The sequence below is a fragment of the Rissa tridactyla genome, chromosome 3, assembly GCF_028500815.1.
Source record: "Rissa tridactyla isolate bRisTri1 chromosome 3, bRisTri1.patW.cur.20221130, whole genome shotgun sequence".
In the NCBI taxonomy this organism is placed as follows: domain Eukaryota; kingdom Metazoa; phylum Chordata; class Aves; order Charadriiformes; family Laridae; genus Rissa; species Rissa tridactyla.
Genome location: NC_071468.1, coordinates 72,849,745 through 72,862,382, shown reverse-complemented (window position 1 = coordinate 72,862,382; position 12,638 = coordinate 72,849,745). Strand labels below are relative to the sequence as shown.

General features: G+C 39.1%; 1 protein-coding gene across 3 annotated transcripts in view; it reads right to left on the bottom strand.

Moving 5' to 3' along the window:
* Nucleotides 1–12,638, bottom strand: part of ROS1 (ROS proto-oncogene 1, receptor tyrosine kinase) — a 74,175-nt gene that overhangs the window by 52,413 nt on the left and 9,124 nt on the right. For all 3 annotated transcript variants that reach the window (XM_054197174.1, XM_054197175.1, XM_054197176.1), the window contains exons 7-17: nucleotides 11,904–12,042; nucleotides 11,226–11,427; nucleotides 10,475–10,551; nucleotides 7,986–8,108; nucleotides 6,793–6,977; nucleotides 5,572–5,669; nucleotides 4,531–5,042; nucleotides 3,693–3,905; nucleotides 2,378–2,488; nucleotides 1,670–1,851; nucleotides 538–729 (exon numbers count right to left, since the gene is read on the bottom strand). In XM_054197174.1, the coding sequence (XP_054053149.1) occupies nucleotides 538–729; nucleotides 1,670–1,851; nucleotides 2,378–2,488; nucleotides 3,693–3,905; nucleotides 4,531–5,042; nucleotides 5,572–5,669; nucleotides 6,793–6,977; nucleotides 7,986–8,108; nucleotides 10,475–10,551; nucleotides 11,226–11,427; nucleotides 11,904–12,042 (2,034 nt within the window). The remainder of the gene's footprint in view (nucleotides 1–537; nucleotides 730–1,669; nucleotides 1,852–2,377; nucleotides 2,489–3,692; nucleotides 3,906–4,530; nucleotides 5,043–5,571; nucleotides 5,670–6,792; nucleotides 6,978–7,985; nucleotides 8,109–10,474; nucleotides 10,552–11,225; nucleotides 11,428–11,903; nucleotides 12,043–12,638) is intronic.

Genomic DNA, 12,638 nt, shown 5'->3' with positions numbered 1-12,638 from the left:
AGCGGCAGTCCGGCCCCCCTCTCTTATCAGCACAGGCAAAGGTCATCTCTGCAGCAATACTTCTGCAGCCTGAAGTGCCACTCTGGTGTCCCTGGCAAGTGTCTAGCCCCAAAACTGGTCCCATCAGGACCTGTAAGGTGGGGAACACTACAGAGGAGGCAGGATGGTATGAAGCTGTGGCTCTGTGTTTTGATGGGAAAGTCAGAACTGACCACTAGATTTAAGCCATTTGGAAAAAGCAAGCAACTTTCACACATGGGAAGGAGCAGCATTACAACTACAAGGACACCTTTAATGTCACATTTAGCTTCAAGGGTCTGACTTAAGAACTACTGCCAGAGTCTCGGTACAGCTATTACATGATTTAATTCTTACCCTGTGCTCGAAATGCTATAACAATATTGCAAGAAAGGCATGTTATTTTTCTGGTCATAATATGGTGATATTGACAACCATGAACACTGACTATATTGAAGACATCTAACCACTAAAACACATCCCTAATTAAAAAACAAACAAACAAAAAAAACCAGTCACCTGTTTACCCGAAAACTGTAGCTGCTGTTGAAACATAAGATACTCCTCTCCATTCAGTCTTGCGCTCTCCACTGAATACATTGTGGCCCAGTACAAATAGCCATTTACTGAATCCACTACTAGATCCTTCACTAGGAACACAACATGAGCCACAATATCCACATGGCCTCCCAGCAGTGATTTTCTGTAGATCTAGGGACAAAAAAATTGCTTTTAACATCACACTTAAATCATCAATTGAGTATATATAAATGACTTTTCCACAACCATTTATCAAAAGATCATGCAAGCATTAGGCTTTCAAAATCAAAACCTTTTGCATGCAAAGTATAATGATGAAGAATGAGGCAAAATTATTAGTTAATGTTTGTCAAAAAGTAACAAAAGAAAAAGCTGAAATATCTCTTCCTCTTGGCTTCCCCAGTTTTAGCAGCCTTCTGCCTGACAGAGTTTCTCACCCACTTCATATTCACTATTCACAAGTGTAAATGAGGGTGCAAGGCACTGTGAAATCTGGCCTCCTAGCTCCGGTTTTTAAAACAGCTTCTGACTTTGCACTTACAAGAAATGAAAGGCATAATTTTACAGCACTGCATAAATTAGCACTGCAATTTTCAAGTCAGATACCTTTTAAATAATTCACATGTCAATGTTCCTGATATGAGAATGTACAAAGTGCAATTGTAATTATTTTTTCATCTGCAGTGATCTGCAAAATATCACAGTACGGAGGCCAGTCTTGAAAACCTCTGTGTAAGCAAATCACGTCAAATTTGATTAAAAGAAAGTCCATCTACTTCTTAGCTGAGATCAACTTGGCAGCCTCCATTTTCACAATTTCCACTTATTTTTACAATGTTGAATCCAACAAAACATGTTTGATTTGCCTGTTTTGCACCTGGAGTTCATTACCCTGCATTAGTGAATATTAATGAACGTTTTACCCCAAACTTTTGGATAACTGGAAAATCACACAAGGGAAGAAAGGCCTCCTTGTTTTACACTATAATAGCAAAGGTCCAAATGCATTTCAGGTTGCAAGAAGTAAGGATTATCTTCCCAAATACTGTTTTACAGTCTTTCTTATTGACCTCAGGGCTTTTTTCCTTTTAAGAAAAGCAACTATACTTACCGTATTTGCTTTGCCAGCCCAGTACAAGCATTGACCCAACCAATCAAAGGCCAACATCCTTGCATTTCTGATGTCAGATACATAAGTATTCTCAGTGGTACCCTCTCTTTTGTTCAGTGACCAGGTCTGAACTTCCCCCATGGAATTAATCCAATAAAGAGTGTCATTATACCAGTCAAGGTCTTGAAGAAAAAAGGGAAAATAATAAGCATTTCACAAATATGTAAATAAAATCCCATATATTTTTAAAGAATAGAAACTAGCCAGACACTTCATTTTTTAAAAAATCAATACAAATGAACAGTTAGGCTCAGTTAACATGAAGATAGACACTTCCTTTTAGGAATACATTGTACATATATAGTACGTATATAGTACATATATAGCCATGATAATTATAAATGTATGACATATATTGCGATGCTGGAGGCACCACTATTTAGTTCAGAGAGTTGATTTCAGCTCTTCTGTAACTGTGGTGATGTCAGTAGGGCTTCACTAAGGATTAATTTGATCCATAAAGTAGAAGAAAGAGGATGGAGAACAAAGAATTGTCTCAGTGAAGCTGCTTCATTGTATGGCACTGCATTCAAGTCTAGGCTGCTGCAATGAAAGCTCTTGTCTTCCAGTTCTGTTGACGAAATTTACAGAGAGCTAATAAATGTCAACGAGTCTGTAGCAGCAACATGCAGTTTGTTTAGTAATTACCTGAAATATTTCTTATATGATGATAAAGGAGTTCTCCCGGCCCGTAGCTATCCAACCGCTGTTTCCAGAGTCCTTCATCCCCCACTGCCAACATGTACGGGTCTTCTTCAGCTGACAAAGAAAGAAAACTGCAGTTGTGCACATCAGCAAGCAATTAAGGTATATTTGTATTTCAACAGCAGGGGTTCCTGTTTCTGGAAAGTTACAGAAGCACAGTTGAAACTGCCCTTGCTCCAAGGAATAATGGACAAAGAAGAAAGGCATGAAAATATCACAATTTGAGAAACTGAGAGGTTTGGGGCAGGTTTAGATCTGGAATAAGCCAATTTGGAACCCTATTAGATGCCTAAAAAACACCGTAGGTTTGGGCCCAGCCTTACCGAAGTCAGGCAAAAGTCACCCCGAATCATAGAATCATAGAATTGTTAGAGTTGGAAGGGACCTTAAAGATCATATAGTTCCAATGCCCCTGCTATGGGCAGGGACATCTCCCACTAGATCAGGTTGCTCAGAGCCCCGTCCAACCTGGCCTTGAACACTTCCAGGGATGGGGCTTCCACCACCGCTCTGGGCAACCTGTTCCAGTGTCTCACCACCCTCATGGTGAAGAACTTCTTCCTAACGTCCAATATGAATCGTCCCATCTCTAGTTTTAATCCATTCCCTCTAGTCCTACCATTACCCGTCATCCTAAAAAGTCCCTCACCAGCTTTCTTGTAGGCCCCCTTAAGATACTGGTAGACCAGTACCAGTACTAATCTCAGGTGCCAGTCCAGTGCCTTAAGATGAAAGCTCTTTTCCCCTCAGACATAGTTTATTATGGGTGAACTAGGTTTCAAAAAACACTCCAAAGATCTGCAAGTGTCAGACATCATGCGCACATCCATTTCCCCCATTATCAAAGATTTTCAGCTTTTAGTGAGCCTGCACTTTTCCATAAATTGTCATTAATGCCCAAGGCGCTGCTCAAACCACTTCATCACAGAAACTGTTTTACAGAGCACAGGAAAGGAATAAAACCTCTCATAGCTCTTCATTTGATAGTGTATCAAATAATGTGTTTGATAGTGTATTAGCAATAGAAAAATGTGTATAAGTAGTAATAACAAATACATAATACCGTTACTGTAGTTTGAGAATCTTACTACTTTAACTAAAGGCAAATTTACTTATCCTGTATTCTTGAATGTTTCTAAGACAATCCTTTCTGTGATGCCCATTTTGCCATCCTTGCCTAAAGCCTGGGCCTCACTAGGTGGAAAGCTGTATGCATAACTCGTTCTTCATTTCTCCTGGGTGACAAAGCAGTTCTCACCTTCTTCTAAAGTTGTGCCTCTAAATGATTCCGACCATGGCCCTTCACCGGCAGGAGACACAGCTCTGACTGACACTTCATATGCTCTGAAGCTGGCCAGTTCCTTCACTGTAAACCTAGTGTCACTAATGTTTGAGACAACCCATTCCTCCTCAGATGGATGCTGAGATGACACTTTCACATCATAGGTCCAGTTCTGCCAAGCAGATAGACCTGTGAGATGCAAACAATTATCTTATTGCAGAATAGATGGCTGTAACAAAAGATACACAAACTTTCAAAACACTGTACGTTGGAGACTCATTTCAAAAATAGTGTATCAGGGGAATTAGGAAAGGGATAAATTAAAAAATTACACTTTTCTGCTCTGGGACCAGCCAAGAGTAGTGGCTCATCCCCCATGAAGAATGAAGTTGGAAGAACCAAAATTTTCCTCAGACAGGTAATCTTCTGGTATTCAAAGACACATGCACATGCAGAGGATAGAGGCTGTAGCACAGTCACTGATCAAAAGTCAGTATGTCTCCGGCATGCATTTTCTGTGTGACATCAGCAACAAACATTACTGCTACTCCATACCGTACTTAAGATGGAGCCTTGCTTAAAATTCCTTGCAGATGACAAATGAGTTACCAATATAAACTTGTATTAATTTAGCCAGACAAGTTAGCTATTTTACTGGCAAATCTTGTGTTAAATTTTTCAGACTGACATAATGACACATCTTCCAACAGGATTAGCTATTGAAGTCACCAAAGACCAGCATGAGGAAAAGGGAAAACAGGAAGATATTCCTCTAGAAAGAAAAGGACTTTCGGGAAGAAACAACTGAACTTACTTGTTCCAATAGCGTGTTCGGGTGGCGTCCAGCTGATCACAGCTTGGTCCAACCCAAATAGTGCCGTGACAAGTCGAGGCAGAGTTGGTAAAGGAAAAGGCTGAGTTGATGCCCCGTAGAAAAGCAAGTTACCAAAGCCAAAGTAGTCTGGATTTGCCAAATTGCAATCCACAACATACTCATTGAAGCTAGAACTCCCTACTGGAGAGACCTCCTCATGGAAAACTGCTGAGCCATCTGTGACAGTAAACACATTATTCTCATAAACAAAGCTCTCAATGTCATTAAGTGACACATGTGATCGCAGCGTGTGAAATTCTGAACCATCAAGAAAACCTGACACAAAGGCCTGATCTGTTTTGTTGAAGAAAATAAGTCTCTTAGACTGGAAGTTGATCGTGAAGTCTCTCAGAGCCCTGGATTTCACTACTGGTGAAGCTGTGGAGGCAGTGCCAGGAAAGAGTGGAAGGTTTGCTCTGTATATGCCATCCTCCAGAAGACAGAAAATATAGCTGACCATGGAACAAAACAGACAAAAATAACTACAGTGCAAGAACTTTACAGATGAGTCACAAGTATTTTAACAGCTCAGAGATGCACCTGTCTACACAGACAATAGGAAAATGCTTTGGGTGCAATTAATATACATCCTAGGAGAATTAAACACATCATTTCTGGGGATTTGGCTGGCAGATTATTGGAGAATATTCTTCTATAATGCCTCACTTATTAACCATGGACGTTTAAAATGCATAGAACTTCATATTCATAAAAACACTGAACGTCTGAAAACCAAAATTCTGCATTGAAAATACTTTATCTCCTCTGCTAACACCCGAGGGAAGAAAATGCAGAAAACAACACTGCATGGTGTCACTCTTGTTCCAATTGTTTTGTAGTTTGCTATTTGTTGCCAATTGCACTTTTGTTTTGGTAAGGCAGGAGTCTGAAACAGGAACCTAGATGACTAATGAAGTGAAGAAAATTAGAGAAGAGCTTTATAGCACCTTTGACACCAAATGCTCAAAGGAGTACACTTACCCATTATAGGGATCAGCTATAACCTTCCTAGGGGATGTCACGTAAAGAGGAGTGATGTCTTCAGCTGCTGTGCAGTTCTCTAAATGGCAGACATGTATCTGGGGAATGAGAAGAAAAACTGGTGATGCATTCATAGGGCATTTGCTAATCAGCAAACAAGCTGACCCAAGATTCCTTCAGGGAAATTAGACAATGAAACACCTCTCTTGCAATCCTAGGTTCTTCTGGGCTCCTGAGTTGTCAGTCACCTGAGTATAACACTTGTACACAAGTATAAATGCATCCATGACAGCTTACCCTGAAAAAGCTGTCAGTCATCCTCCTCTTAACTTCCTACCTCTAAGCTGGAGGGAAAATCCCAATTCTGGGGGCTATAGGCAAACTGTACTTTTAAAATGATCTAGCAGAGAAGGGAAAAAAAGGAAGGAAGTGCTTTTCTGATCCTGGGAGCAATACCTTGGGTCTTCTCTAACCTGCAATGGATTCAGAAATCCCTGCCATCAGGCTGTTTGTCTACAGCTCATTTGTATCTTTTTCTCACTACTGCTTTTCCTGCTCGCTGTTCCCTGAGCAGCAAGTGAAAAATCAGACATGGCAAGAGGACTGAAAAAAAAAATAAATCTCATACTAACCATTTTGGTCAGCTTTCTAGTCCTTTGCACATTAGAGGACAACAAAGATACATGCAAAGTCTGACCATTAGTATATTAGTATAATTGAATTTTTATAAGTAGGGAATCAAGTGCAGGGTTGCCACCTACAATTTTACTTCAAGTTAAAACAGTTATAATCTGAGTTGTCATCACTGGTATGAAACACTTTCCCTCTTGAACATCTTTTACCAATTATGAAGGGCATTATAATCACTAACTAGTTATCTGACCACCTTCCTGAGGTGGAATAGGAACTGAACATGCAAGATGGAAAACCAAGTAACAGAAACAAAGTCGCTTATACTGGGTATGAGGTGTCCCAAGAAGAAAAATAAGACAAGGAACGAGAGTTCCATAAAGCCTGTTTGCTTTAAGTATGTCCTGATATTAAAGTCTTTCTTCTTTTTTAAATCTCTGAAATATTTTAATATTATTAAAGTAAAAAATCTATTTCTATAATTATATTTTGTGCATGCATATCTATATATAAATCATATTTTCTCATGTACAATAAATCACAGTAATAGTTCAAATGAAATAAGAAATTAATTAAGCCCTAGAGCACTACCTTTTCATTCATGACAAAGTATATCCTCTGGTAAAGCCAGTCTACTGAGATGGACGTAATATTCCCCCAGCCAGCATAAAAGAGCATCAGGTCAGATACATCGGACGTATTTGCAGCTCCTTTCACCCAGATGGAATTTCCCTCAGAAAAATAGACAACTTGCTGATAAACATTCACAGAAATTCCTAAAAATAGAAAGATACACGCACACAGATAGCATAAGAAATAAATTTCAGTTTTTCAGTCACTTTTTCTATTTGCCTTAAAAAGAAGTATTTTTCAATTTGCAACCCAACATCATTGGATAAAAGTTAACTGGTTTTCTCCTCCACTTCTAGTCTTTCAGATAAGGAAAGTTTCCCATTTTCTATGTAAATGACATTATTATAGACAATTGCCCTTCAGAAAGGCAATCAAACAGAAAGAGGATATATAACATGCAAACCAACTGACACTGATAGCCCCTCTCCAGGGCAAACAGATGCAATTTTCATCTCCTCACAAAGCACCATTCACTCTAGAATTCAAGCTAGACATTATCTGTGCCACCCCTCCACTGTCAAAGGGTATTTAGTCAGGGGGAACATTCCTTCTTTGGCATCTTTGTGACTCTGTGAACTTCAGTAGATAAACTCAGATTTCCACACTGTCTCCAAGGACCAAATACAGCACCAGTGTAGATAAGAAACATTAGAGTGTAGACTAATTTGAGATAACATGGTTGTCTGGGGACTTAGGCTACTAAATGCCTCATTTAGGTCTGTGTCCCAGACTAGCAAACACTAGCATACTCTTTAGCCAGTACGTTTTGACACCATGTATTATTTAATTCTTAAGTTCAAACTACTTCCTCATATTCATGTTGGGAAAACACACTTATTAATCATAGGGAAAAATCTGCTTTGGCTTCAACTTACCTCAATTTAGATACCTATTATGTAAAAGTCCAGCTCTGAAGTAGCTGCCCAGATTCAGTGAAGAAGAGGTTGCACTGGGGAGAACAATTAATCTCTTCCTAAGGCCTGTCATTTCAAATAGGTCACACCATGTCCTGAAAGTTCCTATTTCTCCCCATTGGCTATAAAAGGAAGCTAGATAGTGTCTCAGGCTAGGTGAGGTGCATTCTGTCCTTGGTGAATACAGAGGTCTAAGTCGTACTTGAAAGAAAAGGAGAGAGCCCAATCCGATTTTACCTGTAATGTTGTGGCGTATAATATCATTTTGCAGGCACTGGGCTGCTTCGAGGAAATGTTCCATGTATCTTTTCCTTAAAGACCGGTTTCTGGATAGGAAAAGCCATGTTGCTTTTTCCTTAACTAACAAAAGGAGAAATTCAGAATTAAGAGGAACGACTGCAGCACAGAGAACAATGTTGCTAACTCAGATAGATACATCTTTCATAGACATGCATATACACATGCACACATATATACTTGTACATATATATTTTTCCACTAGCATCGACTGACTAAAACTTGAGCTTTTTGAGTGTTGGAAGTGGATTGAGTTATTCATTACAGTGCCTTCTGGCTGCTCGCCTGGGGTGAGAATGCACCGCATGAATTTCACACCATCGTTTCCTGTGACAGTAGCGAGTCCCTAGTGAGGGAAAGTAAACTGGAGCAAATGAGGCCCTACGGACTCCCAAGGAAACAAAGGCACTAAGACATCCATGTCACTTTAAAATCCAATGGAATTGGGATATTTAACCCTCTTGGGCCTCTATGAGAAGCCCAGTCAACCTAGAATATTATATCACAGAGCTGGGGGAAGAGCAAAGCAAGTATGTTTATTTCATGGATTTCATCATGCTGACCAATGATTTTTTCAAGGAACAAGTATTTTTCACACATAAAGATGATAATGGGATAATATCATCTTCAAAGTTGATAAATTTAAAATATGTGGGGTTTTTTAATAAACTCACAGTTTTTATGGTCAAGAAGGAGAGCTTTGGTCACATAAGCTGACTTTGTGCTTATACAGGTCCAAGTAACTTACATCAAAACCTCCACATCAAATCCATACCTTCTGTCCGGGCTGTGCCTAGGGAAAGGTAGCTAATATTCCTTCTGAATCCCACATCCCTGAAAATCTGGCACATCCCCTGCTAAATTGATTCACCAGGTAGTTACCTTCATTTTAAAAAGTGGTGCATTATTTTGAGTCTGAATTTGGCTAATTTCAGTTTCCAAACAATCCTTCCCTTCTTTTTCCCGCCCCCCTCTGGTTTAAACAGCTGTCTGCTATCAGATATCATTACCTCACATGAGTATCACGAGACTGTGATCGAATGCTGTCTTAATTCATTCCTGGATAATCTGCATAAATCGAGCTGCATGCATTTCTCACAATGCACACGCTGTGAGTCATTTCAGTAATGATCCCTCCAGAGCCGACTACAAGAGGCCAGTATCATTTCCTTATCTCTTTTCCACTGACATTTCTTGCAATCTAGCCCAGAGATCAGATTCTTTCCCTGATTTTTCTCAGGGCTTAGGATCTACACAGCTCAGTACCTGAAGCAGTAACATCATTTCTGAAAGTGATACATGAGGAAGGGTTGCTCCTGTTCACCTTAGCACAGAGAGAAAATGTGTGCTAGTGCAATTGACAAGAATTAACCTAAGTGGTGACCAGTAACGGGAGGTGGAATGGGTTCCACACCACCAGAAGGTGGAGTTTTGGGGGATAGGGTTGGTTGGTTGTTTTCTGCCTTAAATTAATTGGTTCGTAATTAGCTTGACTTAATGAACACAGTCAGATGTACCAGTCTGGACATTTCATAAATAGCACAAATGCTATGGCTCAGGGTCAGCCAACCCTAGAGCAAACTTCTGTGGAGTCTTTAGATAAGGACATATTACTGTGTCTGAGCTGTTACCAAAAAAATTTTAAAAAGTAATATTTTAAAAAACACTAGAGAAGCTAAAAGCTCAGTTTCTCCAACCAATAGCAGAAGACTGGTGATGCAGAGACGGGCTTAAAGTGTTTGCTAGAGTTGAAGAGTTTCCAGGTGTTTGACAACTGGATTTCTTCAGGAGGAGGGGAGGGACTTTTTTTTCTAAAGATACCTTTTGTTAATGTTGATTTCATTCTCACTTGTGGTCTATTTCAACATTTACTTTTTCTCTGGGAATTCTTTGAGTGATATCTATAGTGTATCGTTACTTTCATTATTAATTAGTTAATATAGTAAAATAAATACAGCCATGAAGGAGCAACAAAAATGGATGTGATTTCACGTATTTGGCGTGAGATAACTGAGGGTGTTTTGACAAAAGAGTTTCATATTAAGTATTTAATATTATTAGAAGAAATACATTTGTTTTTCAGCTGTTAAAATCTCATCTAAAAAATGAAAGTATGTCCTCTCAGTCACTGCCTTGGACCACTGAGGTGTTTTTCATCTGTAATATAACTCAAGCCAAATTTGTTTGGGCCTACCAGCGTCCCAGGTTATTAATGTGCTGTGTAGCGCAATAATATCTACAGCTAAAGAACAGGACTCTCTCTGATATGCTATTGACTCCTCAGTGTACAACTCCTTGTCATGCATTGTTTACAGTCTAAATATTGTTCTCTTCCGCTGTGCACCTCTTCTGCCAGGTACACAGCAGCCCAGGGAAGGTGACTTTGTCCCCAGGAACCGACAACGATAAGGACTCTGTTACTCTTGCACCTTTGAATTCTGGGGTTGTGATGTTGGCTTCAGCAGGGGGTCCAGCACCAACCTCATTAACCGCCACAATACTGAACCTATAATAAACCAAAGAGACAGGATTTGGTTTGCAGGTTTCTTTTGAAAAATTGCTGGAGAAACATTTTATCAAGTAGGGCAGCTGCTACAGAAGTGCTTGACAATCAGAAAATGCCCATTTAAATATAATGCTCTGAGGAATTTGTAATAAAAATAAAACCAACCAGAATTTGAATTCCTCAAAGGTGGGACAACAATAGAATCTTCTAAATTAAAATTTAAAATGAGGCCTCAGACTCAGAAGAGCAACTCAATTTCATTTCAAATGAAGATCTGTATTTACCAGTGCAAGGGGAATGCAGGCCTTTGTGTTTAATAAAAATTAAGATATTTTTCCAGATGCTTAAAGAAGTAGAGAACACTGCTCTGTCATCCCTTGAATATACTGAAAAGATGCCATACAAGGTTAAAAAATAAAAAACAGCAGCTAAGAAAATGCAATCTGCTGGCCCTTTATCAAATTGCTTTTCCTTCCACCCCATCTGACTTACGCATAAGCATCTAACTCATCTGCAATAACTCTGTTATCCCCAGGAAGGTACCCTTGCTTTTGGAAAGAACATTAAGTAAACAGCATAATTGTGCAGAAGTGATACGTAGGCATACCCTGTGCTATCTGGGCAAGAAGTGCTATAGCACACTTGGCCATGTTGCTTATCTTTTCTTTCTGTACCTGTAAGTGTTGTTTGGGAAGGTGGAGTAGAACTGAAAGCTATGCCCTCTTGAGGCTCCCAATAGTTTGTGATTCTCGCTGGTCAGGAGCAAGTTATACCCAACAATCAATCCATTGGGAAAAAGTGGTGGAGACCAACTAACTTCAACAGTGTTTGGACTTGAACTCTGAATATCTTTAATGACAGGAGCTGTCACAGGAGCTGCAAAAGACAGAAATATACGACTCTGGGATGGAATTTAAGACATTATTTTTTTTCTTTTTTTTTAGTTACATTTTTAGGTTTCATACCTGTTAATTCATTTATACTAATAAATATGATTAGGGACAGCATAAAATTTCAGCAACGGTTAACTTTTTTAGTGTCCAGGAAAATTTCGCTCAAAAAGTTCATGTGCATAATTGTGCACAGAATTATCCAATGTGCCCTCACAATTTTGACCATGTACTTTTCTGTGCATGTTCTCAAAACTAAAATCAGGAAGCAGCCCTAAATCTTCTAGTTCAAACAAAAAGATGTTGTAGTATTTTAGTTTGGTCTTCTGCAGCTACTCAGCAGACAACATACACATCATTCTGAAGATTAAGCATCAATGCTTTCTGTGAAAGAAACAACAAGGAAAACTAAATGTTTCTGATACAATCCTGAAAGATGCAACTAATAGTGTGATTCATTACCTCCAAAAGCGTGTGTCCGGTAACTGGGACTCGATGGAGAATGGAGCTGCAGCTGAGATGTGACGATCCAAACTACTCGAAACACATACTCTGTGAAGGCTTGAAGGTCTTCGACTGTATATGAAGTTTCAGATACTACCTAGATCAATGCACAGACACAGTCTTTTTTTTTCTTCCTCCATCTGCAGTTACTATGTAGGGTGTTGTCAGGGCAAAAGAGGTCTCATACAACAACATACATATTTCAGGACACTTAAGTACAGCATCCTAAGCTTAAATAAGAGGAAATTCTGAGAACTATTTTCACTACAGACTTTCGATTTCCACCCTTTCAGAACTTTTTCTCTTCTCTTTTCTTCAGAGCATGCTACCAAATCTAAACAGTAAATGGATAGAAGGATGGATGCAATATAATAATACATTTGAAGAATAAGGTAAAAAAACTGAAATAATAATGTATTATAGGCAATGTATTTTAAACTGTTGGTATATATACTACAGGTTTAAGATCCAAAGGCTCCTAGTTACCTTAAAATATTTATGGTCTGAAGTCACTGTTACCCATTATTTCACCAATGATTAATTCAGAAGAACTTCCTGCTTAGCAAATTATCTTTACCTTTGGTTTGTGGCCCCAACTTGCCATGCTCTATGAATTAGTCCAATAGAGATGATGGCAAGATAACAAGTGTACAGTTGACGCAAAAGAACATAATATGAGAATAACCATACTGA